Here is a 27,121-nt window from a genome sequence, read left to right as displayed (position 1 = left end):
TTATAAGCTAGAGGGAAGGAATGCCATTCAGAGGGACCTTGACATGCCTGTAGGGTGGGCTGATGCCAACCTTATGAAGTTTAACCATGACAAGTGCAAGGTCCTACACCTGGGTCAGAGCAATCCCAGGCACAGCTACAGGTTGGGCAGAGAAGAGATTCAGAGCAGCCCTGTGGAGAAGGACTTTAGGGTGCTGGTTGATGAGAAAATGAACAAGAGCTGGCAGTGTGCACTGTTACGAGGTCTCCACACAGCCTTCTCTTCTCCAGGCTGAACAGCCCCAACTTTCTCAGCCTGTCTTCATATGGGAGGTGCTCCAGTCCCCTGATCATCCTCGTGGCCCTCCTCTGGACATGTTCTAAGAGTTCCATGTCCTTTCTATGTTGAGGACACCAGAACTGCACACAGTACTCCCAAGTGAGGTCTCACGAGAGCAGAGTAGAGGGGTAGGATCACCTCCTTTGACCTGCTGGTCATGCTCTTTTTGTTTTGATGCAGCCCAGGATACGGTTGACTTTCTGGGCTGTGAGTGCACACTGCTGGCTCATGTTCATTTTCTCATTGACTAACACCCCCAAGTCCTTCTCTGCAGGACTACCATGAATTTCCTTTTTGCCCAACCTGTAGCTGTGCCTGGGATTGCTCCAACCCAGGTGTAGGACCTTGCACTTGGCATGGTTAAACTTCATAAGGTTGGCATCAGCCCACCCTACAGGCATGTCAAGGTCCCTCTGAATGGCATTCCTTCCCTCTAGCTTATAAACCGAACCACACAGCTTGGTGTCATCGGCAAACTTGCTGAGGGCGCACTCAATCCCACTGTCCATGTAACCAACAAAGATGTTGAACAAGATTGGTCCCATCACAGATTCCTGAGGGACACCACTTGTTACTGGTCTCCAGGTAGACATTGAGCCATTGACCACAACTCTTTGCGTGTGGCCATTCAGCCAGTTCTTTATCCACCGAGTGGTGCATCTATCAAATTGATGTCTCTCCAATTCAGAGACAAGGATGTCATGTGGGACAGTGTCGAATGCTTTGCACAAGTCCAGGTAGATGACGTCAACTGCTCCACCCCTGTCCATCACTTTTGTAGCCCCATCATAGAAGGCCACCAAATTGGTCAGGCAGGATTTTCCCCTAGTGAAGCCATGCTAGCTGTCACCAAGCACCTTGCTCTTTTTTATGTGCCCTAGCATGCCTTCCAAGAGAATGTGCTCCCAGATTTTGCCAGGCACAGAGGTGAGACTGACTGGTCTGTAATTCCCTGTGTCATCCATTTTCCCCTTCTTGAAAATGGGGGTTATATTTCCCTTTTTCCAGTCATCAGGAACTTCACCTGACTGCCATGATTTTTCAAATATGATGGCCAGTGGCTTTGCAACTTCATTCGCCAGCTCCTTCAAGACCCGCGGATGGATTTCATCAGGTCCCATGGACTGTGTACATTCAGGTTCTTAAGATGGTCTCGAACCAGATCCTCATGTACAGTGGGCTCAAGGTCTAGGGTTTCACAGTCCCTGCATCCACCTTCCAAGACTCGGGTGCTGTGGTCAGAGCCTTTGCCAGTGAAGACCGAGGCAAAGAAGCCATTCAGAACCTCAGCCTTCTCCAAGTCCTGTGTAGCCAGTTCTCCTAAAAGTTTTTGAGATAAACAGATTTTATTTATGATAAAATTGCGTCTATGGGAAACTGCAAAATATGTGATTTTTTTTTAAGGCATTTCAAATAATTTGCTGGCTAACAGCCGGGGTTTAAACCATCCTCTAAAAACAATCAGAGATTTCTCTCTGTAGATAATGGAGTTGATCAGGCTAAAATCCATACAACAAACCAGGCCAAAGACACAATAAAAAATCCACAGAGTAGGAAACCTCATCACAGTTTCACAACTGAAAATACTGAATTTTACTTAAACACAAAGATAGGGTAGAAGGCAAAATAAAATGTTGATTACTTAGAAAAATATAAAATAAGATTCATATAAATTATCTAAATATTGGTTTCCTTCTCCCAGGGAGTACTCAGCCTTTTACATTATCAGTAACAAAAGTGTAATAAGATGACACACAAGGGCTGTTACTAGTTTCAGAAAAAACTGTTGGCATTGCACAAATGGGCAGATTAGTGACTGTATTGTGGTTTCTTGTGCTCTTCTCATCTCTGGTAAAGATCAATAACTTGTCAAAATTAAAATAAAAGATTGGTTGTTAAAAGCGTATCTTAGATTAATATTAGTGATTCCAGTAATGAGTGATCCAAATAATTATCCCACCTCAAGTGATATGTCCTATTACAATACCATACAATTAACCTGCCTTTCATCTAGTCTTAAGTAAATAGGCCTGTTAATGCCTTTTTAAAACAGGCAAGTAAATGTCTTTCTTGGAAGACTGATAATGGGCTGTACTGACCATCTCACACAGTCTGTTGGCTTGAAAGTAGCTTATAATTTGTTTATAATTTTCTATGGAATTAAAGTCCTAAAGTTACTCAAAATGTTTATCACATACATGTATGTAGTACAAGTTTTAATATATTCAAAATTAAAAGCAAGCCTTCATTGTAGAAAACAGAAATGTACTACAATTTACTCCCTGAATATAATTCTCCTGGCCTATTATTTGCAATTTAAAAATTATGTTATATCTTAGAAAAAATTTATTTATCTTTTTCCTATGCAAATTCTTTCTTGTGTTTTTTTCTGAATACATTTTAATATTACTACAATGTTTTGCAAAGAAAAATCACACAAAAGTTAACTGCAAGATTTGGGCACAAGTCCTGCTCTTCTGAGGTACCAAGTGACAGCCCTGATTCTGTTTTGGTCACTCAAATAACCTGTTGGCCACAAAAAGGAAATGTTGTCCAAGTAAAAACACTTACCTTTTGACATTTTTATGGTGTAAAATAATTTAAAAATAAGTTTTAAATGCAGTGTCAAAGAGCTTAGTAGCAGCCAACTAAAAATGAGAACCAAAGTATGGTACTGGGTACAACAGCTGGCAATATGATCCAATCAGCAAAGAAAAAATCATTCAGCTTTCAGCATAAAATTTCAGAAACATGACACGTTTGAGAAAAATCAAAGCAGACCCCATCTTTATTATTTTTTGCCATTTTTAAATACTTATTTTCTAATTTTCCCCGAGTCCCTGTGCTACATTTTAAAGTGTAAAAATATCTATTATAAAGTAATTTTAAAATTTCCTAAAACATTTTATAGCATAATCCTGACCTTGTGGCAAATTTACAACTAATGTATTGCAAAACACATCTTCATTATGTCAACTTACATAAATACAAGGTAAAAGAATATGCTAGAGCTGTACATTTTATTTTGCCTTACTTAGAAGAAAAAAAACACAAAAAAAGACACCCCACTGCAACTGCCAACATGGGACAATACAAAACAAAGAACTGGAAGTATTTATTTGGATGGATTAGATGGCTGAGTCAGTGCCCTGATAATGGTATGCCCTGATAATGGTATTTTACCAAAAGTTTATATTGGGGAAAATAATAAGTATTAATACTGAGACAGGGAAGTACATAAAGAAAGATAAACTTTAGTAAATAAGTAAATCTAGTTTTGCTTTGTAGCTAAACAACATTGACCTTGACAGTGAGTAATAATAGCAAGAAGGAAATATTTTGGGTAAATGTTTCACAATGACCAGCTAGAACTGGACTAGTGGTGGGCAGCTTGACAATGGGACTTTCCAAACCAGCCAAAGGATGAAGTGGTGAAGACGAAGAAGACAAAGAAACTACTACCAGAGGTGCCGAAGACCACTACCACATTACCATGTGCATGTGAAAATAGGCATAAACCTATATAAAGTAGTTCTGGGAAATGTTACAAATACATATGTTGTTTACTGGAAATGTAATGAATATGTATATTAAACAATATAATCACAGCCTGATTGATGCTGGGATGAGACACCTTAGGAGCAGATATCCCCTGTGTCTCCCAGCACTGCAATAAAAAAATACCTGCTTGTCAACTTAAACTTTGTTGGCAAGTACTTGGCGAGTTCTTTGAATCAATACCCAGGGTAAAGAAAAGACATTTGGAATACCTCCCACACCTTCACATTACGGAGGGGCTGGCTGTATGCTGTCCCTCTGCCCGGCAGCCCCCAGTGGTCCCCCTTGCTCCCTCAGGGGGTGGCTGTGTCCCCACTAAGGTGGCGTTCGTTTTCCCTGAGGTAGCCCAAGGACTTACTTCATGAGAGGCCGGAGCCAAGTCCACCCGCTCTTCACCAAGCTGAATGAAGGGTAACTCGTTTTCAGCTGTTTCTGAAAGCAAGTCTGAAGACTGCCTCACCCTGTGGGAACAAAGAAACGTTTCTGCACTGAGAGAGGTAAGTACACTAAAAACTGAGGTACCAGGAAAACACTGAGGTACCGGTGCCTTGTGTGAAATGCATGCTGATGTTGAATCAAGTTTGATTTTGTTAAGAAACGCAAGTAATTAGTAACAAAACACCAATAATGTATAGCAAAAAAGGAAAATACCTCCTATCTCACATTCACCCTCGGCACACGCACACGCCCGTAAGAAGAGGACAGAGAGCCGCAGCTCTCAGAATCCTCGTGTACTTCCGCCACTCCATCTGAGGTATCTCGCGCTCTCGACAGGGAAACCATGCGCGCAGCACTGGAGGACCGCACCGCCTCCATCCGGCAGAGGGCAGTGCCCGCCTCGGTGGCGGGAGGGGGCGGTGGCTGGTGCGCGTGCGCCTGTACGCAGGCGGCAATGGCGGCGCTGCTGGAGCACGAGAGCCAGGTCTTCTTGGACCTGTTCCACCAGGATGGGCTGGTGATCTGCGCCCGCGGGCTCGGCATCGACCGCCTGCTGCTGCGCTTCCTGCGCCTCTACTGCGAGCCTGCCAGCCTCGTGCTGGTGCTCAACACCAGCCCCGCAGAGGAGGTGAGCAGGAACCCTGACAGCCGTGCCGCGCTCGTCCCCCCCCTTCCCTCAGAGCCGGCGCCGGTTCATGGCGGCGAGCGTTGCCGGGCCCTAGGATAGGTTCGGCTCGGCTCGGCTCGGCCCGGCCCGGCAGGAAGAGAAGGAGGAGGATGAGGGTGCTGCCCGCTCTCTCCGAACCGAGGAGTGCCTCAGGCCGTGGGGGACCGGGGTGAGGGCTCAGGCGCGGCAGCGGGAGCGTTCCAGCTCGAATCAGGGTCCAGTTCCCACTGCTGCGGCAAGATGAAGTCCTGGTAACATTAGCGAGCTAAAATAAGCTTATGGACGTCACTTGTACGTAGCAGAACTCTCCAAGTGGCCAGTGAGCAGAAAGGAGGAGACACTTGTTGACAGATCTGTCCCTGCTTGTACAAAATTAGCCGCTGCCTCTTCCGTTGCACCAGTGGATTTCCCGCCGTCAGGGAGGTGATGTTTAGGGGGACTTATTGTAGTGACCGTAGGTGAATAAATATCACAGCTGTAGTTTATAAGATTGAGCTAGATGTATCTGACCTACATGCTGTAGTTGTCTTTGGTAACAGATGAGTGGACTAAAGAATGATATCTTCCTAATTCTCGGTTCTTAGGTCAGTGTCAAAATTGCTTGTTCTCTGGAAAAGTGCTATTAAAATACATGAAAATGTAGGCTCCTTTGAGTGTCAGTTGCTCACATTTTCTTAAGTATTGCCTAGCTACTACTGAGAATACATAATTTTTTAATCACTTGGATGATTTTAAACTGAAAAAAGTATACCAAAGTAAAAAATCATGATAATTCTTATATAAGCATATGATTTATATAAGTATAATTATATATATACTTATAGTATGTCATACTATGCTAATACTATACTAATGGCTTGGACAGCTCCTTAAAATGAACAGTGTGTGTAAGTAAAGTTTTTTTGCCTCCATTTCATCAGATACCACAATGATGTGTTTTTATTGTGTTTGGTATAGGAGTATTTTATCGATCAGCTGAGGTCAGATGGAGTTGTTCATCTTCCTCGGCGTGTTACCAATGAAGTTACAAATAATACTCGGTATGAATTTTACACTCAAGGAGGAGTCGTATTTGCTACAAGTCGAATCCTTGTGGTAGATTTCCTTACTGACAGAATTCCTGCAAACCTCATTACTGGTAAGAGTTTAATGAAAGAAAGGTAAGACTGTTCTGCTTGAAAATACATACAGCTTTATTACATATGAAGAATTCTACTAGCCAGTATTGAGGTTGAAGAATTATTCTATTTCCTCTACAAAGGCTGAGGGAAAAAGAGCAAATACATAGTCCTTTCATTACTTTTTAAAATGGTTTTCTTTGCTCCAAACTTGTTTGCCTTATTAAATCCTGCAATTTTAAAATAGCCACACTATTTTTAGACACTGGGTCATGCATTTGTATGGCTTTCCAGTATCAGTAAGTGGCTGGAAAACAAATCAGTCAAATTATGCCAGTGACATAAGAAACACAAAATTCAGACTGGCTTTCAAAAAGAGTAGTTGATTGCACTTGGTGAAATAGTGTGCTGTGTTCTATGAGACACTGGCCCATGATTAAAGCTGATTTTTAGATGTCACATTTTATCAACCACGCACACTTTGTATTTTTTGCATTAACAAATTACTCCTGATTATTTTCCCCATAAAAAAATAGCAATATGTCACTAATCTTTTCCTTGGCACACCTTGGACACTATCCAAGTAGCAGGATTATGACGTAATGCTTTTGTCATTGTAAAGATTTTGGGACTATCTTGTGATCTTTTTAGTAATATAGAAGTTACACATGAAAAATATCACAGTTATCTTTCTCCTCTCATGTACTGTTCTCTTTCTCCCCCAGCCTCTGTAGTTTTTTATTCTTTTCTAAGCCAGAAACCCTGTTACAGCCCAGAGAGCTAGTAGATATCTAAGAGACAGGAATATAATGATGTTTTATTGTTATCCAAATGTTAACATCATAATGGCTGAATGTAACTGTATATTGAATGTGTGTGCTACAGAACCTCTACCTCTTTCCTTTTAGTCAGTGTATGACAAGCTCTAATCTATAAAACATTTTGAACATTTTTATGCTAGAGCCGAAGGACACCAGGTTTGTCAATTCTGATATTTCTAGGTTAAAAAAAAAAGTGAACACATTTTCTGGACAACCTACAATTTCTCCTCCTCCCCTTGACACTTTCCTCTCTACCTTTCTTCCCTACCACAGAAGGGGGGAGGAAAAAACCCCACACCTTTAGACTTTGTCAGTATGAAAAGAAGAAATACACAAAATATTTTAAATAGTCCTGTCCAATGACAGCAGAGTTGGTAATAGTTTTTGTGTTGCCACTGGAGGTCAGTGTGACAACAGCTTTGATCGACTTGCTGCTTCATTTCAGGCTCAGTTAACACATGGTCCTGTTGTAAACGTGTATTATCTGTGTGTGATATTATACAACAAAACTTACAAAACCCTGTAATCGTGTTTCTTGAGGAGTTAACACATCAGAAGTGTTTGTAGGTGTTATAAATGTTGTTTATAAAATCAGTGTAAAATTATGTGTGAGTTAACATCTAGTGAACACATAAATTCAGTTAAATGAAGATAAATTACCACTGCAATAAAGAATTATTCCTGGTGGATTTGGCCGAACAGAAATTCTGTACTTAATAGCGTACTACAACTGATGCAAGTTGGTGTAGTAATCAGTGGCTTACACAGCACTATGAACTAACTTCCTAAGCAGAGATGTATTGACTAAAAGGAAGGTATTCTGGTAAACACATGTTCTTCCTGGCCTGATACAAATTCTGCATCTCCTTTAATGTCCCTTCAGAGTCATAGCTTGACAAACTGGAAGAGGAAGATGTTCAGAAATGAGTATGATTCTTATTGTGTCCTGAAAAAATTGCTTCATAGAAGAGATGTAAGAATATGTAGATAGAAAAATACCTTTTAGTAGCTTATTCCATGATTTGGTCATGAGTGGCTAGCAGTTTTACAGAAGTCTCTCATTGACTTTTTCATTTACAAAGCAAAGACTTATTAAAATCAATGGCTGGTGCTGAGTCGAATAAACTTGTTATAGCAAGTAAATGCATTGTAAGTTTGTCAGCTTAAGTAGGCCCAAGTTAAAACCTGTGATGTTTGATGTTCTTCTTCCTTTTTAGAAAGTTATTTATTATACCACTGGAAGCTGTGAACAGATAGAAGTACCACATAGGCTTCACCTCATGAGAGGGAGAGTGAAAAAATGTGCTATTTAACACAGCAGAGCATGAGAAAAAAAAAATAAGCCTTATTTTTAACAGGTCTTGGCCGAGGTGTGAATCCCAGAAGTATTCACCTCCAACACTTAATGTAGCTAAACTATTGTTTCACTTCTCTGTACTAAAACATGCATGAGAAATCTGTTTTTTCTAATGAAACCATAACCATGAAGAAAACCAGTGGTGTACTGTTACAGTGGATGGTATTTTTTGTCCTCAAGTGTGAATATGAACAGCAGAAAGAGGGGAAAGCAAATTAATTTTATTCACAAGTTCTTTGATGCTGTAACACTTGAATTGTTGCCAGTAGAATGTACTTGGCAAGTCTGTAATTCCAGAACTGAATAAAGAACAGAATAAAAGGATACAAATACCACAATCTTGAACATAGCAAAGTTGCATTGTTGTAATAATGTATTGCGTCTTGCATTCACTTTTACTCCTTTTAAAAGGTTTAAGTTCAAATTTTGTCTTAGAAGTGAAGATTTTCTAAGCTAGTAAGTCCTGCCACTCAGGCACAAACTTTGTTTTGGTTTTGTTTTATTCCTGAAGATGCATCATTAACCCAGTTTTGCTACTTGGGGATGCCATGGTACTGAAGTTAAGGAATCACTTGGTTTGAACCCTGGAAAACTTGTTCAGTCATTGTAGAAGTTTTAAATTCCTATTGTACTTTATTTAAGGGAAAACAAACGAAAAAAGAGTAAGAGTCTTATGGGGAAACCTATACAAAATTGGACCTTTCTTTACTTTTTGTAACTTCAAAACCTCTTCTTTTGCCAGGCATTTTGGTATACAAAGCACACAGAATAATTGAGTCCTGTCAGGAAGCCTTTATCTTGCGACTTTATCGCCAGAAGAACAAACAGGGCTTCATTAAAGCTTTCACAGATAATGCAGTTGCATTTAACACCGGCTTTTGCCATGTGGAAAGAGTAATGAGAAATCTCTTTGTCAAGAAGCTTTATTTGTGGCCAAGGTAAGACACCTTCACTGGAGGGTTAAACTTTAAAAAAAGATTCATGATGTTACAGTGGGTTCCTAAGAAAATGAGGTGTATGCAGTCACACTGGTAAGCTGTGCTCCTCTTGCGTTCCCAAACAAATTTCTTTCAGTCTTTGACAGAAGAAGTGGTCTTAAAGATGCTAAATCTCCAAGTATTTTTGAAGATAGACGAAAATTAAAACTGGAGGGGATGAACTTTATGGTATAGCTGTTCTTCTAGCCAACAGAAATCACAGTGGAGTGACATTCTTAATAGCTTAAGAAAACCTTCACTAATTCAAAAGGTTATTTAAGCCGTGAAGTACCAGGGATACAGTCTTGTCAGCTCTGCCATACCTGGAATATTTGTTTCCAACAGTGGTAAAACTCCAGAGCTCTCTTTCTATATGTCAGATTTTTTTACTCTTCTACATGCATGTTGTATATGAAGAGTGTTTAATGATGACTCATAGAAACCAAATTGCCAGGTTTGTGACATGCACAAAGTCTTTCAGGCGCAGAGTCACAAATGGAGCTTTAGCTTCAGGACCTGTCCAATGCTCCTGCCTTGGGCAGGAGGTCTGCCCATTTGTTTCTTTAGTCCAGGCTAGAATGTGTTCCACTCTGTACTGTTATTCTGCATTGTAAACTCTTTAACAGTGTTTTTTATTCATTACCACAAAGAAGTAGAAATGGAGGTAACTAGAATAGGAAAGGTTAAATAGAAGCTTTCTAAATTTTCTTCCTTAGCTTCTGAACCATGAAAAGACCTGGGAGGTGCAGGATGCAGTAAGGGAAGTATCCCATGATTTCCAGAGGTCCACTGATACAGTGTTCTCTGAGCCTCATTCTGTTAGTAAGGATCAGCTAACACCTCAGTACCTGCACAGACAGGTTGGCTGTAAAGGCAGTGTTCTAACAAGGACCTGCTGCTTCTGATCAGTAACTAAGAATGTCACAAACTCTACTTGTGGATCCATGTGATTCCGAATGCTTTATGATTGCATTCCAGTTTCTCCCTTACAAGTTTTTTTGGCTTTACTTTGTTCTGTGCAGTAATGATTTAGAATCTAGTGCAGTAATTTTCCATGGGTCATTCACCAGCACTATAGGCTCACATGACTAGAATGACTACAGAGATAATTGTGGAATAGATGGTTTTCTAAGGCTGTTTGAGCCTTCACATCAGTAGAAACTGATTTATTTTGCAATTAGCTTATTTATGTTTAAAGCAATTGTAACTGTAGTTTATACAAAGTTTGAATAATTGTAGATACAGCAAACCATCCATGTAAATATTAATTAGCTGTTTTCCTTTTAGATTTCATATAGCAGTGAACTCATTTTTAGAGAAGCATAAACCTGAAGTGGTGGAAATACATGTGTCAATGACCCCTGCTATGCTTGCTATCCAGACTTCAATCCTTGACATTCTGAATGCATGTCTGCGAGAACTCAAACGATACAATCCAGTTCTTGAAGTAGAAGATTTGTCTTTAGAAAATGCTATTGGTAAACCTTTTGACAAGGTAATTATTTTGATTGTTTTGGTGTGTCTAACTAACGGGATTGTCCTGGATTCAGCAGTAGTGGTCATTTTTCTCCTTCTTAGTAGCTGGTGCAGTGCTGTGGTTTTGACTTTCATCATGGCAACAACGCTGATAACACCGATGTTTTCAGTTGCTGCTCAGTAATGTTTACTCTGACCAAGAACTCTATGAGTCTCATGCTCTGCCAGGGAGGAGGGGAAGCCGGGAGGAAGCAGAGAGGACACCTGACCCGAAGTAGCCAAAGGGGTATTCCATACCACAGCACATCATGCCCTCTATATAAACTGGGGGCAGTTACCCAGAAGGAGAAGATCACTGCTCGGGTCAGGCTGGGTATCGGTCAGCGGGTGGTAAGCGATTGTATTCTCTTCCCTTGTTATTTTCCTTATCATCATCATTATTATCGGTGGTAGCAGTAGTGGTTTTGTGTTATACCTTAGTTACTGGACTGTTCTTATCTCAACCCGTGGGAGTTACTTTCTTTCAATTCTCCTCCCCATCCCTTCAGGAGTGGGGGGAGGAAGGGGAGGGAGTGAGCAGGCGGCTGTGTGGTTCTGGGTTGCCAGCTGGGCTTAAACCATGACAGGGATGTAGATCTTCAAGCTGTCTTCCCATGCAAACAAAAATAATATTAGTAAAATAAGTAACCAGCAGCAACTGAGTATTCTCTCGTGACATGTTTATTATTGGCACAAGGAGAGAAACTGTGTTACTCTGTAATGATCATGTTACCATTGCCAGTAGGGGTTTTGTGTATTGATACTATTGTTCTTCTGTCATTTCCGAAGTTCTTACAGTACCAAAATCCTGATTCATGGTTGGTTGGGTTTTTTTTTCATTATTATTATTGTTGTTATTATTATGATGGCTGCAATTTCAGCTCAAAATATCTTACAGATAAGTATGCATTTATTTAGACACACATACCCTTTTTTCCCCTCTTGAATTTCCTGCTTGTATTTTTTATTTTTTCTAGTAGGAGAAACACTGTATGTAATACTTAATATGCACATATTCTATGTGTCATTAAATGTGTGTGCATTGCTATCTTTGGCAGATCTGCGATGTTTGGCATGTGTATGCTTTCTGTAGGGTAAAATCATAAACTTCAACCATCACAGTTACACAGAAACATGTGTTATCTGTGATTTAATCTTGACCTAGGGCCTCCTGCACTTCAAATATCTGGTGGTTTTTTTCTTACACAATGTAGGTTGTGTATCTGTGTAGTCTTCATCCTACTTTGAAAATTAAATGACATTATACTGGTTTTTACTTAAGTGAAGGATATTATATACTAAAGTATCTAGTACCAGTAAAGACCAATACCAGTAATATAAGTTTGGGGTTTTTTTGTTATTTTACCAATATTTTATTATGATATGAAAAGGAAAATATTAAATTATATACATTTGCTAATTGATGAGATGTCTTACATAAAGGCATCTATATTATGTTAACTTTGCAAAGAAATGATTGCTTATCAAAACAAGTACTTCACCATCACATCTTCAACTGGGTAAGTTTATTAATTGGGAAACCAGTGGCATCCCCTGTAAAGGAGAAAAAGAAATGCATTCTTACCTTGGTTAGTATATTAAATATTTGCCATCCTGAACTTTTTAATTTATATTTCTAGACAATACGTCACTACTTAGATCCTCTCTGGCACCAGCTTGGAGCTAAGACAAAATCTTTAGTCCAGGATTTGAAGATACTACGTACTTTGCTACTGTATCTAACTCAGTACGATTGTGTCACTTTTCTCAATCTTCTGGAGTCACTGAAAGCAAGTGAAAAAGCTTTTGGTGAGAATTCAGGTAAACAATGAATAAGCATACAAGTTAATGCATGAAACATTGAAATGTTGATATTTTTAATTAACATCCCAAACATATGAAGGTATCTAATTAGGTTTTACATAACCAGCCATAAGGACGTAGGTTTTTATTGACAGATAATTCTTTCATCTTCCCACTTAACTGCTGTTACTTAAAAGTGTGAGATTTGCATCACATTTCTGTCTGTTACTGAGCTGGTAATTACACAGCAAACAGGTAGCACAGGTATTACTGATGAGAGATTGAGGCTTTTAATGGATAGGGCTGAAACATGTACACACTGCAAATGTCAAGCTACTACTGCTTTCTTTTCCTGTTTAGGTTGGCTGTTTCTTGACTCCAGCACTTCGATGTTTGTAAATGCTCGAGCTAGAGTTTATCGCATTGCAGATGAGAAACTGCATCAGAAAGGCAAAGACTCTGAAAAAAGTGGTGTGAAGAAGGAAAATGGTACTGATCATTCCTAATTTTAAGTTGGAGAGTGTCACACGATTTTAGATGCTTTGCATATTATTACTGGTGCTATGGTTCCCTACATGGTCTTACACAGCTCAGGCTCTCAATCTGTTAGCTGGGATAAGTTGAGACATAATCTTAATTCAAAAGCATATAATAAACAACATAAAGCAGAGTCACGAAAAGAATTAAAGGGTTCTTCTAAGCTTGTTCAGCTGATCATTGGGAGAGCTTTTATGAAATTATTGTTGTACTACACTGGTGTTTAGCTTGATTTATTTTATGTGAATGAGTAGGAGGCTGCCATTGCTTTAATAAAAAAAATACATATATTCAGGAGTTTCCTGAATATTTTTTAATACTTTAAATTTTGCTTCACTAAAGCACTTATCCTCATTTTTCAGTGTTTCTGTAAGAGTGCTCTCCAGCCATTAGCATAACAAGTTGCATATGTAGGCTGTTGAATATCATATTTGCCAACAACTATCATGCTATTGACATCTAACCGCTAATTTAAAGTTGTGATTTTTTTGGCTGTAATTTTGTCTGTAAGAGCTGCTATGTTCAATCTTTCTTTGTTTCAGAATTAAAAAGGGAATTGGTTCTAGAAAGTAACCCAAAATGGGAAGCTTTGAGAGAAGTGCTGAAAGAGATTGAAAATGAGAATAAGAACAGTGAAGACTTTGGTGGTCCAGGTGAGAGAATACTAAACGATGTTTATACGTGTTTAATAAATGATGTAGGTTTGCACAGTAAAATCTGTGGACTTAAGACAAGGAGCCTATGCACATAAACTATGTAAAACTAAATAGTTTTACATAAAATCGTATCTATCTAGTTCTGAGTCTAAAGAAGAAATGGTGTTGGTTAGTGTGCAATACTGTTTAGGAAAATAAAAGTGTTATTACAAAAAACTATTCTGACTTACATTACAATGTTGTACTGGCACTTTAGTCTTAAAACTAGAAGCTAATAATGTGGAAACTTAACATAATCAAGATACCATTTGCTCATTTCTCAAGCTAGGTTCAAAAAAAGGAGGGGTTCAGTCTTACTTCCACTCACACATCTTCTAATTCTTCTCATTCTTCTCATGCACCTGAAAATTTGCTTCTCTGGGAGATGCACCTAAATGGGGTAGAGAGTAGAAGGCAGGGATGCATCTATCTGCTTTGCTGATACTATTTTAGGGCTTTTCATCCCCTTAAATTTCACCAAGTTTTATTTTAGGAAATAGTAAGGGTAAAAAAGTGCTCTTTTCTCTCACCCACAGTGTTCTGACTCTGGATAAGAACTGGCTCTCTCACCTAGTGTTGTAGGAGTTTATCTGAGTCAGCTTGTGGAAAATTGTTATTCAAGGCCCACAGATGTCAATAGTACTGTGTGTAACATGTATTTTTTTAGACTCTTTAACACAGCTGACAAAATCAGAATGGTCTACATTAAGTTCTCTCATATTCTGCATTTAAAACAAAAAGTTGTCCTAGCAGGTTTCAGGACATGTTTTATCTGCCTCGTTTCATGTGCTCAGAAGGAAAACCTCACTGATTTAGATGATACAAGAATAAGGAATGCTGAATTAACATTCATCTTCTCTAACCTTGTTTGGTACAAAACATCATGCAAATTAGACTCCCTCAAAGTCCAGAAAAACGGTGACAACCAAATGTAAAGGCATTTGGCAGGCATGCTTCTAGATCATTAAAAACCATTTGCTCAAGAGGTGTCTTGTAGCTGGATAAGCAGTACAGCGTAACATTATAAATGTGGTGTTGTTTCTTGACCGCAGGGCAAGTGCTTATTTGTGCCAGTGATGACCGAGCTTGTGCACAGCTCAGAGAGTATATTATTGCTGGAGCAGAAGCTTTTTTAACAAGACTGTATAACAAAACCTTTGGAAAGGATGAGAAAGCTGAAGAAGTGTGGATTCAGGACAGAAAAGCTGTAAAGTCCAAAGGAAATGCCAGACCAGATGGAGGGCCTCAAGTCAAAAAAGCCAAACTCACAGTTTCATCAAAACAATGCAAACCCAAGAAGCAGCAAGACCGGACTATAATCCAAATGATAAGGAAAACTGAGGAGGAAAAGAGACAGAAGGTGGAGAAGGAAGATAGCAAAGAATTAAGCAGTAGCCAAGAAAGCAGTGCTGAAGAGAACATTTCTGAAGATTTCCATGTGAACTTACCTTCAGATTGTTACTACGGCATTTTCAGGAACCCGCTCACAATCATTCATCCGCTGCAGGGCTGCAGTGATCCCTACGCACTCACTCGGGTCCTGCATGAAGTAGAACCAAGATATGTTGTGCTGTATGATGCAGAGCTGACTTTTGTTCGGCAGTTGGAAATCTACAAGGCCAGCAGGCCTGGAAAGCCTTTGAGGTAAATTGACCTGGTCAGGGTGATTTTAGTCTTAAAAAAAAAAGTGCACTTTGAGCAGTCAGGGCAGACAGTGCATCTGTTTATTTTCCTCATCTACCTGTTCAGCCCTCTTCTTACTAAACAACAGCATAATGTCTGAGGTAACCAAAGGATATTTTTTACTTCCCAACAGGTAGTTAGTCCCTTAACAGTAGAAACATGTCTGAAAGAAACATGTCTGAAAAAAACATTCCATCTTCTACAAGACGTCTGTTTAGATGATCTTAATGGCAGTAATCTATTTTGAGGTGCTGTAGTCTCACTTTAAACCATCTGTGTAGGAATGATTTTTACACAATAAGGTTCATTTTGGATTTAATTAATTTTCACATTTCCTGATGTCTGGTCATGCTGAAGACCAAAGTAATTCAGAAAGTTTAACAGAAAAGCAAGGAAGGGAAAACACACTAAAGAACATGAGAAGTATTTGCAGTTATGCTCAGTTCTGAAGAACATGAGATGTATTTTCAGTTACACTTAGTTCTGGAGTTAGCTGGCAAAAATTTCCACACTGCGTGTATATATATTTGATACACCTGTAATACGCAAAACTCATTGCAATAAATATTACAGACTAATTAAAAATGTAGAAAACTTAACATAAAATCTCCTAGTGTATTAAATTTTATCTTTCATTTCCATGGCTGCCTAATACAGCATTTCTTGAATACAGTGAACTGCAGTTACACCTGTCTTGCTGAAAATAACTTACAGCAATTTCTTAGTTCTTAAAGATGCTTTTCTTTCTACAGTTGAAACACAATTTATTGACATACACAATTATTACCTTTTGAATTAAAATGCTTTATACTTTAATCACCTCATGAAAATTATTTGCATCAATTTAAAAGAACAGTTGTAATTTTCCAGTCAAAGATTTGTATATACGCACTGTAACTGAAAATGGAGATCAGCTTGGCAGGGTTCAGTGTGCCTGTACCTGATACCCAGGTACTAGATAGGGCTCTCTAGTGCAGATAGAGCAGAACTCACAAGCATATTGTATGAGGATAATTACTGGGTTATTTGTACAACTGGTTTTCAGTTGCCTGATCAGCATGTGCTGTATCTACCTCCAGCATCACATTCCCACACTTCAGAGCAGGAAAATCAGATGCGGTCATGCAGGTGGGGTTTAGGAAATGCACTGCATCAGAAAAGTAACAGGAGTAAAATCCTATCAGTCTGTCAGAGTGTATGTGAACAAAAATGTATTGAAAAAATGTGCTGAAAAGCTACGGGCAAGTAATTCCTAATTATTAATTCTTATATGTTCCATATAAATCCCTATTTGTGAAATAAAACATCCTTTGCTGGTGTGTCCCATCTCTGCTAGATGACAGCTTTTTTTTCTAGAACCTATGATTGCCTTATACAAATACAGAATTTTAAAATCTTAGATGGTGTTTTTCCTAATCCAGATGATTGCAGATTTTTCCACTTTGTTATATGTATTCTACTGGGAAGATTTTAATAGCAATAAGAAAGTAACTCCTCATTCTACTGGCTGACTGAATGGCTGACTGCAACCTGAGCCTTCTCTGATTGAATCCCAGGATTCCAGTGAATATATCTGCCACTGGAAAAAAGAGCAAACACTGGATATAAGAATTTTTGTGGCTGATTTTGGAATCTCTTTACAGAAAAATATAGTGTTTTTTTACTTGCCTTTTTTAAAGCAAATACTACCTTGTCAGACACTTAGTGCTACTAATCATAAATACTGATTGTGGGGTTTTCTAACTTAATAGGAGGTTTTGTGATCCCTTTTTTCCTCCCCCAAACCTACAGAGTTTATTTCCTCATATATGGGGGCTCAACAGAAGAACAGCGTTACCTCACAGCTCTGAGAAAAGAGAAGGAAGCCTTCGAAAGGCTCATTCGGTAACAAAATTCCTTTATTACCTTTGTTATTAATGTTTCATGTAATTCCCTTATATGCTTATAACTTAAATAGAGTGAAGTTCTTAACTGTGGGAAGGCTTTCAATAATTTTTAATTCAGTTGCTTTTCAGATGTTGAAAGCTTCCCCACTGAGAATTAACAACAAGTCAAAACCTTTCTTTTCAAAGCACCTGATATTTATTCTTTAATATTAAATTTGAAAAGATAAACAGCACCCCTTTTATCTAATTGTCTATAAATTTAATTTCTGTAAATGTTTTTTGTCTGCAGGTAACATTTCTTGCGAAATATTTATAAGCCTTTTATGACTTAGGTCGTTTGGGGAAACAAAACAATACTTTTCATAGAATCACAGAATCCCAGACTAGTTTGGTTTGGAAGGGACCTTAAAGCTCATCCAGTTCCAACCCCCTGCCACAGGCAGGTACACCTTCCACTAGACAAGGTTCCAACCTGGCCTTTTTTTTGTCTGTATATGACAGTATTGTTCCTGACAGCATCTGCTCACCAGGTTATACTGCCATTCCTAGTCATCAGTTCCTTTGTTTCATATGCCCTGAGAAGTTCTAAATATAAAAAATCAGATGCTAAAATATGCTAAAAATTGGAAATAAAAACACAGCATCTAGCCCAACAACCCGGAGAACCTAGTAAACTACATTTCTGATCAGATTTTCAATTAGTGTTAAACTATGGTATTTAAAGATATTAAAGTCCTTTCATCTATTTTTCTCATATAATTGCAGTTTTCATTGTTTCTTTCTTTGTGTTTCCTTAGAGAGAAGGCCAGCATGGTTATTCCTGAAGAAAGAGAAGGAAGAGATGAAACAAATTTTGACCTAGTAAGAGATGCTAATCCTGCTTCTGCTGTTCCTGACACACGCAAAGCAGGTGAGCAGTTCCTGAAGTGAGACTTGCTGCCCTAAGTTTTAAAAAGACTTCTCACTCTTGCATATACATCCCATTCACAGTGTCTTGGCCATAGACATGCTGCACATTGACTCTGCAGTCTTGATGGTGATGGCAAAGAAACAGTATGTCCCTCACTGCATCCACCTCTGACTGCAGTGACAATGAACTACATTTTGCTTTGAAAAGAAAATACAAATTAATGAAATATTTCTCCATTAAGACTGATACCATTTGGTTTGTTTCTAGGCAGTTTGCTGATTACAAGACTAATGTATTGCTTGTAGGGAGGTGGAGAGAAATCAAAACGTTAAAACTGAAGTCTATAGCTAGCCAAAGGCAGTGTCCTTGAGCTAGTAAATACTGGGGACTTCTTTTGATCTTGGCAAAACAGACTGCCTGGGTAAATGCAGATTGTGGGGTTTGTCTACTTTTTTGCAGTGAAGCACCTTGCTTCTTCTGTTACAGTTCTAACCGCATTTTTGTTCCTTTCCTCTGACGTGTATACTCTGTCTTCAGCTTTACAGCTCTGCCCCTGTTTATCTTTGCTGTCACTTTGTTATCCTGCTCTCCTTTACCATATGCTCTCTAATCTTTGCTGTTATGTCTTTTTGGCCTTGATGCTGCAGTCTCTTCATGTATGCTCTTACAGATCTATACAGGCTAAAGCATAGTTTCTACAATAAAATGCCGTGTTTCTGTGGGAATCAGCTGGAAATAAGGATCAGCTTTGCTACCTTGTTTGCAGGCAACTTTTAAGTGATTTTCCTGATGCATTTAAACAATTTTCATCTGCAGTTTAATGTATTTCATTGTCACAGAGGTCACAGGAGGTAGTGATAGTTCTATTACACTGCAGAGCATACTCCATAAACTAGAGTATCTGATTTGAGTATCCGATATTTTAGAGTATCTGATTTTTTTTTCCTCCGTAACAGTAAAAAGTAAGTGAAGTCTGGCTTTGTTATACTACTGAATTCAAGGTATAATTTGAGATGTGAAGCCCATTCATTTCAGAAGCATTGGCAGCACACAGGAAGATTACACAACCAGAGTGGGAGGTCATAACTCCTTGAGTTAACTGTATTTCTTTTGCTTTTTAGGTGGCCAGGAACAGAAGAGTGTTCAGCAAACTATAATAGTGGATATGCGGGAATTTCGTAGTGAGCTTCCATCACTGATTCATCGTCGTGGTATTGATATCGAGCCTGTTACTTTGGAAGTTGGGGATTATATTTTAACTCCTGATACCTGTGTGGAGCGGAAAAGTATCAGTGACCTAATTGGCTCCTTAAATAATGGCAGGCTGTATGCACAGTGCGTTTCCATGTCCCGTTACTACAAGCGACCAGTTCTCCTGATTGAATTTGATCCTAACAAACCTTTCTCTTTGATTCCACGTGGCTCTCTATGTCAGGAGATTTCTAGTAATGATATTACTTCTAAGCTAACCCTTCTCACACTCCATTTCCCAAAGTTACGCATCCTGTGGTGTCCCTCTCCCCATGCTACTGCTGAACTGTTTGAAGAGTTAAAACAGAACCATCCCCAACCTGATGCAGAAAGAGCGATGGCTGTCACAGCAGATTCTGAAATTCTTCCCGAGTCAGACAAGTACAACCCTGGTCCTCAGGACTTCCTGTTAAAAATGCCAGGTATTAATGCAAAAAACTGCCGTGCCTTAATGAACCACGTTAAAAGCATTGCAGAGCTGGTGACACTGTCAAAGGAAGAACTCCATAAAATCTTGGGTAATGCTGCCAATGCCACACAACTCTTTGACTTTATTCACCTGACCTACGGAGAGGTAGTATCTAAAGAAAAAAGCAAAAGGTGACTAATGGGATTGTTCAACATGGGACATAGATAAGCTGTTCTTGTACAGTACTTTGGCAAAGTACATGAACCATTTTAATAAATGCCCTCTAAGATAACTGTTTCTTGCTAATGCTGTTCCATTAGTTTTGATTTTGAGTTAATTATTACTGAAGGCCAGTTTCAGGAGGAATAGAACAAATTTTAAATAGAGAAACATGAAGGCTATTTATTCTTTCTGCAGCACTTCTACCAATTCTGTAATATCACCAAATGAACTAAATTAAATTCTTCACCAGCTCCATGGGAATTAAATGCTAAGATGAATTAATAATGATGCTTTTTTTTGAAAGTTATGATGTCTTGTTAAAGCTAAAATGTCTCGTGTTTTGATTAGCACATGTGACTGGCTGCATGATCTATAACTTTGCCTTTGCTGATTTTATTAAGATCTTACTCTCTGGAAATTGCCAATTTTTGATTGACAGTGATGAGGCCTTTGGTCAGGAGTTCATTTAGGAGAACATACTTGGACTCAATTATGAATTTTAGAACATTATAAGCCCTTGTCACAGTAAACCGCAATTGTATGGTATGTTCTACATTCTATTTGCTTACTTTACCAGAAATTATGCTTTCTTTTTTGACATTCCAAAGTCAGTACAGCTCTATCTTGCTAGATTTTGCAAAGTATATTCCTTTGATCATGGCTGGATAGAGATTCTGTGATGACATAATGGAACTTCTCAGCGTGCCTTACTTACACTTTCAAGATGCTTTATTTTCTTAATCAGTTTTGATAGCTTTCAGCTCAATCACTTGAAAGTGATAAATCTGGGTATACCATTGGGACTGTTCCTTTACACCAGAGCAGATTTCATCTCATGAAATGCAACAGTTTTCTAAGTAAGGTCTTCCAAAAGGGTTGACAGTTCTTCCAATATTATCTTGTTTCTGTGTCCTATTGCACTTGCATTTTAATGTCTTAAATAGACCATTTGTCAATAAATTAAAAAAAAACAAACTAAAAAAGTAAAGCTGTTGTCACCTTTTAGCATTCTTTGTAGCATACACCAGGGAAAAGTTCTGATGGACTGTGAATGTGTATATTGTTAAGAACATGTATTTTGCACTGAACTTTGATACAGAACTATGTAACCACCTGCCACTGCCAAAGGGCTGGTCCTGCGTCATGACATGCTAATGTATTTACATTAGCTCTGTACAGAATCATTACCTGCAATGACTTGCACATACGTATTTATATGATTCTAATGCTGTCAATAGATCAACATAATCGCCATTGTGTGAGGAGAAAATACTGATATTCTGTATGCAAGTTCAGTAAAACCTGTACTGTGCACTTTCGAGTTTAATGTTTGCTGTTCATTTTAAGTGTGAAATGATAAATTTGTTAACTTATACTCTAAGACTGAGCAGATTTCTAAAGTGAGCAATTTTCTGCAGGTGCAAATTTCAGTATTACATACATCCGTAACAAGATTGAAATGTGTTATTTATCTTGTTCCTCATTTGGCCGTATTGATATCAGAACATTTTTATTTTTTAGTGTGTGGTTTATAATAAAAATCTTAGTGTTTCTATTGCCCTATATTCTAATTTGTTTCATTTAATATAAAAAGAAGTCTTCCCATGAGACTTATTCAAAGCAGTAAGGTCACAAATGCTCAGGATTGAGAATGCCTGTAAAGTGGTGCTGAGACAACAGAAAATCAGAGGAAGAACAAAACTGTCCTGAACGCAAAGCTTGTAGAGCCTGATTTGGAAAAGGAAAGCTAACCAGCCTTTGCAAACATAGCTTGTTCATGCATTTGCATCATTAAGATGTTATATGAACTGTGGGTTTGGTTTGTTGGGTTGTTTGGGTTTTTTTCAAATGTACTGCCTCTCAGCTTTGTCAGTTTTTTTGCTTCAATATGTATACGTTGAAAACAAAGGGGATATGAGGAGCTTAGAAATTGTAGTTTTATTTGTAGCTTACAAATTGTGTTATGTGCTAGATCAAAATCACATGATGCAATTAAATTATGAATATTTGCTAAATGTTTAGATTTAATTGCCTTTTGTTTATATATGAGGAATTTTTGTAAGGGTTTTTGATTGCATTTTTTTCAATACAAGATTTTGCTTTTTCTTTCAAACAGCCACAAGTAACATGGTTATATATTGTTATTGCTCATTTGTGATTTGGCATTTTACCATATAGTCCTTCTGGGGAAGCAGATATGAATTGTGAACAAAGGTGGAAGACATTCCCTGAAACCACCTGCTCTGAAATAACCAAGCCAAAGAATTTACCTGTATGCAGACACCAACAAAGTGTTTGGGTGAATGACAGAAATCCCAAGGATGCATTCCCTGCCTTTATGGTGCTCTTGTAGCTTGCTTTCATCAACAGTAAGGACATTTTGCATATTGTCATTGCTTGATGTTTTAACTTTGTGCTTTTTTATTAAACAAACAAAAAAAACCCAACCTGCCCTCACTTTGAGTGCGTTTCAGATTCTTTCTTACACCCAAACCAAGACTACGCATTGCAAGGCCACTGGCTATGTGAAATCAGGGGATTTCTATGCTATTGAGAAGTTGCTTATTTCTACAGTTTGTCCTAGGTTTTGATTGCACGAGATTTCTTCCTAGAATAACAATAATACTCAAATCTCGTAGGAACAAATGCACCTGATATTAGCAAATATATTTTGCACAGGATAGATTATGGTGTAGTTCCTATGATTGCTACCTGGATACTATTCCTGCTAGAAGTGTCACTTGCAGTTTCTATCTACACTTGCAAAGGAGTCATTTTGCTTGCAGTGTTGCCTATGTGCAGTCCCTAACGAAACAAATTACACCTTCACAGTTTTACTTTTTCTGCATTAACGTAGAGTGGGGCTTTTCTGATACCAGCTGTATTGACTGCTTTCAAATTAATGCTCACAAAACTTAGATGTAAACCAGTTGCTCAGAAATCTACACAGCTTATAAAATACATAGCTATACTGTAAAAAAAAACAGTGATTCTTTTTTATCACTGTAGAATAGAATCCAAAAGCAAACACCTGCCAAAAAATAGTTATTAAACAAATACATGATTTAATGCCAAACAGCATAAAGAAATGTACTTGCCATGTGTGGGCTTTCCAGTTAAAAACATTTATTTCGGGCTCCATAAGCTGGATGCTAGAAAAGTACGATCCTTTTAGATTATTTGAGGATGAAGCTTTCCTTTGCTCTTACTCAAAGACAGCCTAAACTAATATTCAGTTGGTCTTCTTTCTACAGTTCTGGGTTTAAGAAATGCAGGGAGTGTCATTCAGAAAATTCAAAAAGTATTGCTCTGGAATTTTATCATACTTTGTAACTACAACTTCTCACATGTTCACTCTTGACATAATAGCAAGAATTTTGAATATCTGCAGAATCAAGTGAGGCATAAACCCTTTTATGCTTTTCATATGAACTTAATCTTGCAGTGAAAATATACTCACTGGCAATATATGCACTAATTTTTGTTTACAATTTCATATACTTTTTTCCCCCAAAGTCTGTCTCTTTTTTTTCTATATATATTTTTTGCCAAAACTTACTCTCTCAAATAATATTCCTAGCATCCTGTTCCACAGTTGCCTAGCAAACTAGTCAAGAATAAGACATAACTGTCAATAATATTTCTTACTTCTATCCTTCTTACTTCCAGTTTATTCTGAGTTCAGCTTCAAACCATGAGAAATAATGTCCTTCATCTACCAGATGAGGGGGACGAGTGAAACACCCAGAGTCTTTCTTGATGTCTACCAACTAAAAATGACTTTAACTGTGACTAACAGCAAGTTTGGTGAGGCTACTACTGGGTAGTTATTGGGAACACTTCGTATTATCTAGAGTTAATTTTATCTTATTTTTAAGTCAGGATTCAAGTCCTAATGGATGAATTTGAAAGATTGCCTGATTCATGTGGTACAGAATGATGGCAAAGACTCAAAATATTTGGTAACAGAAAGAGAACCTTTAAACCTTCCCACCAGCCTCTAAAAGTGGGATTAGATAAAGTCACTGTGAAATGTGATCAGAAGTGTAGCTGAGGGGTAAACTCAGAGCTACTATCCTCTCTTTGGCTTTAGCTGATGAAACGCTGACATTTAAAATTGTTCATTTCTTTAACTTCAGCTGCTCCTAATGCTCTTTAGGGGAACCAGTATCATAATGACTGAATAAAAACACTTAGCTTTTTTCCCCACTAAACTGACACAGCCAACATCATATGTGTGTATGTGTGCATATATATGCATATATGTGTATGTGTGTATATATATATATATATAAATACACATATATAAAAGAAGGGTCAGAAAAACTAGTACTAGAGAGGGAACTGGAGGCTCCTAGAGGAAACAAACACTTCAGCACTATTATCTTCCCTTGTATTTTATTCTTGGAATCAGACAGTAAGTTCTGGGTGAAAAAAACCCTTAGTCTATTGTAAAAGGACAGAGAAAGTACACGAATGACCAAGTGTTTTGATAAGGTTATACAGGGAAACAGTCAAATGTCTTAAAGCTTCAGTGCCATTTTTAATTTGAGTACAAAAGGGGAAGGGTTCCTCTCCCATCCTTTTCAATAGGAATAGCTGTAGATGCAGGAGTCACGGACAATGAGGAGACGATCAAAGTGATCAAGTGATTGCCAAAGTTTATTCAGATACAGTGCTTCTTTTATCCTCTTACACCCTTAGGTTTCTTATGTAACAGCCTTGGATACTGAGCTCTAATTGGTTAGTCTAGAGGTTACAAAGCTAATGTTTATAACTTGTCATAATTGTGATTAAATACCTTACTCTAAAAATACAGTAGGAAACTACAACCTTGGCAGAGATCATTCTCTGCACGTTTTCAGTGGAAAATTACAGAGGCCTAACAAGACAATTGACCTTGCTTATGCCTGCCAAGAATCTTCTTACTTTACAGTAATAAGGCTCAAGGTATCGGGATCGCTCACTACATGGCCTTAGCTCTTTAAGAATTCCCACAAATAGCCTGGCCATTACTTTACTTGAGTGTTGATATGTATTTACAAGCCCCTCTGCAATATATTAAAAGAAGGAATATTCTCAGCCACACAGTCTTGAAAACAGGGAAGAAATGTTCAGTTGCACGGCTAGCCAATACTTAGCTAAGAGACAAATTCTTTAGTCTTACTGAACTTAGTAAGGGTAACCAGGGCTGTGGAGATTCACTGTCTAAAGAGAAGACTTTGCTGCAATAGATCAGAATGGGCCTACATACATACCAATTTTAGTCTGATTTTCTAGAGCACAGTAAAATTACCCAAACCCCCTACTATAAAGCAGCCTTGCTAGGAATATTAAATCTGGGTTAAGTAGATATTGTTTTCTTACCTTACATTTTACCATAGTTCTGTTCATGAGAGCTTCCCTCTGTAAATAAAAACAAAGATTTTGTTTGCAGGGCCTTCTGTCACTCAGCCTGACTTCTTTTTTCCTCCAACTTTATCCAAGAGCAATAGATCGTAGTTATTTAAAAAGTCACTTTGTTTCTAAACTGGAATTACTATTCCTCAATGCAATCTTGGACTCCCAGCTGCTTCCTCAGCTCTCACAATGGAACTTAGACCATTCTCATTTTTATTCTTTCTTTCTGCTTATAAAAAGACAGTGGTCAGGTGGCAAAAAAAGCTTTGTGACTAACTTCCCAATGTTAAGGGCCACCTTTCTCACATGCTTTGGTTCAGCAGATTACAATAGTCTTTTTATGGAGACTCCAAGTAAAACCACACAGAATTCTCTCTGTGATATGGTAAGCTCATGGTTTACTATGAGTGAGGTCCAAGGAGGACTAAAAACAGTTTCAGAAACTATTCAGCTAGCAGCCACAGCTGGGAATCTGGATGAAGGGATTTTAGGCAGGGGCCTTACTGGAGGATTTTTAAGAATGCCACAGAGTAAATTTATAATTTTTGACGGTGTATTTTTCAAAATCACTACTGAATCTATCCCACATGTACTATAAATTCATAAAAGTTCTATTTTTAAATCACTATTCCCCCCCTGCTGCAGCTTCTCTTCGATAACTATAGTTAACTGACTACAAATTCCATCAACCCAAATTCAGAAAGCATGCAAGTATAAACTGGAATATTACATCATTGGATTAGCAAGCAGAGAAACAAATTGCCATCTGTAGATGCAGTGAAGTAGCTCTGGTTTATCTCTCTTTAGTGACTATTACTTCTTGTCCAAAGAAACATGCTAATGTTCACATTTCAAACACATACAGAATTATATTCCAAGGGATTGAAAGCCCAGGAGTTTGCCCAGTGAAACTGGCACATCATGCTGAGCTTGACATTGCTGCATTTCAGCTCCCCTAAAAATAGGCAGTGTAGTTCTAATTCAAGTTATTTGTGTAGAGCTACTCTGTTCCCATTAGTGCACACAGTGGGACATGCACATTATCATTTATCTACCGAACATCCTCCTGGGTGAATGGAATGTTACAGGGCCCAAGGGCACCAGGAATAAGCAACTGCAGCAGAGGTCTGTGTGCCGTAGACCCACACAATCATCCAACACTGCTGTAGCAACATCTTACAGTTTTTGTAATGTTTTTTCTCATGATGCTGTGTTTGTATTATTCTCAAAATCCCCATTCAACTTTTATCTTCCTTCTATTTCTCCTCTGGGATTTTCTACTTTTATTTCTTATTCTAATGATGTCTATCTTTATTCTTGTCCACTTGTTTGCCTTCAGGAATGCTGCTTAAATCTTGCTGCAATGATGGCAACTGAGTGCAACCACCACTAAGTTCGTTGCAAGACTAGCTGCACCAGAGCCTTGTCCAGTACCTGACTGTCTAGAGGCTTATACAAAAAACATACTGTCCTTCAGTTTCATTTTGGTCTCAGGCTTGAGGCACATCACACTATAAGACAGTGAAGATGTCTCAACCAAGCTTTGAAATGCAGCA

At 38.3% G+C, this 27,121-nt stretch overlaps 1 protein-coding gene and 1 long non-coding RNA gene across 3 annotated transcripts in view; one reads left to right on the top strand and one right to left on the bottom strand.

Annotated features, from left to right (window-relative positions):
* Positions 1-4,734: 4,734 nt before the first annotated feature.
* Positions 4,735-21,730, top strand: ERCC4 (ERCC excision repair 4, endonuclease catalytic subunit). Its single transcript, XM_005150683.3, has 11 exons — positions 4,735-4,942; positions 5,939-6,119; positions 9,020-9,215; positions 10,542-10,749; positions 12,410-12,590; positions 12,933-13,061; positions 13,652-13,762; positions 14,857-15,448; positions 17,279-17,371; positions 18,171-18,283; positions 19,405-21,730. The coding sequence occupies exons 1-11, from the start codon at positions 4,769-4,771 to the stop codon at positions 20,136-20,138; spliced, it is 2,712 nt and encodes a 903-aa protein (XP_005150740.1). The 5' UTR covers positions 4,735-4,768; the 3' UTR covers positions 20,139-21,730.
* The window catches only part of LOC115946756 (uncharacterized), a 29,315-nt gene continuing 14,544 nt past the window's right edge, over positions 12,351-27,121 (bottom strand). For both annotated transcript variants that reach the window (XR_004080792.2, XR_004080791.2), the window contains 4 exons: positions 25,533-25,571; positions 15,253-15,344; positions 14,123-14,195; positions 12,351-12,553 (listed from right to left, as the gene is read on the bottom strand). This is a non-coding gene — a long non-coding RNA (uncharacterized lncRNA). The remainder of the gene's footprint in view (positions 12,554-14,122; positions 14,196-15,252; positions 15,345-25,532; positions 25,572-27,121) is intronic.

The sequence above is a fragment of the Melopsittacus undulatus genome, chromosome 8 (assembly GCF_012275295.1).
Source record: "Melopsittacus undulatus isolate bMelUnd1 chromosome 8, bMelUnd1.mat.Z, whole genome shotgun sequence".
Classification (NCBI taxonomy): Eukaryota; Metazoa; Chordata; class Aves; order Psittaciformes; family Psittaculidae; genus Melopsittacus; species Melopsittacus undulatus.
This window is presented reverse-complemented; position numbering and strand designations above follow the sequence as displayed.

What these genes read in the sequence shown, in the direction of transcription:
- ERCC4 (XM_005150683.3), top strand. Translation starts at nt 4,769, where the DNA reads ATGGCGGCGCTGCTGGAGCACGAGAGCCAGGTCTTCTTGGACCTGTTC. An exon ending in AGGCCTGGAAAGCCTTTGAG is followed by an intron (nt 15,449 to 17,278) that starts GTAAATTGACCT and finishes CCAAACCTACAG; the next exon opens with AGTTTATTTCCTCATATATG. An exon ending in TCCTGACACACGCAAAGCAG is followed by an intron (nt 18,284 to 19,404) that starts GTGAGCAGTTCC and finishes TTTGCTTTTTAG; the next exon opens with GTGGCCAGGAACAGAAGAGT.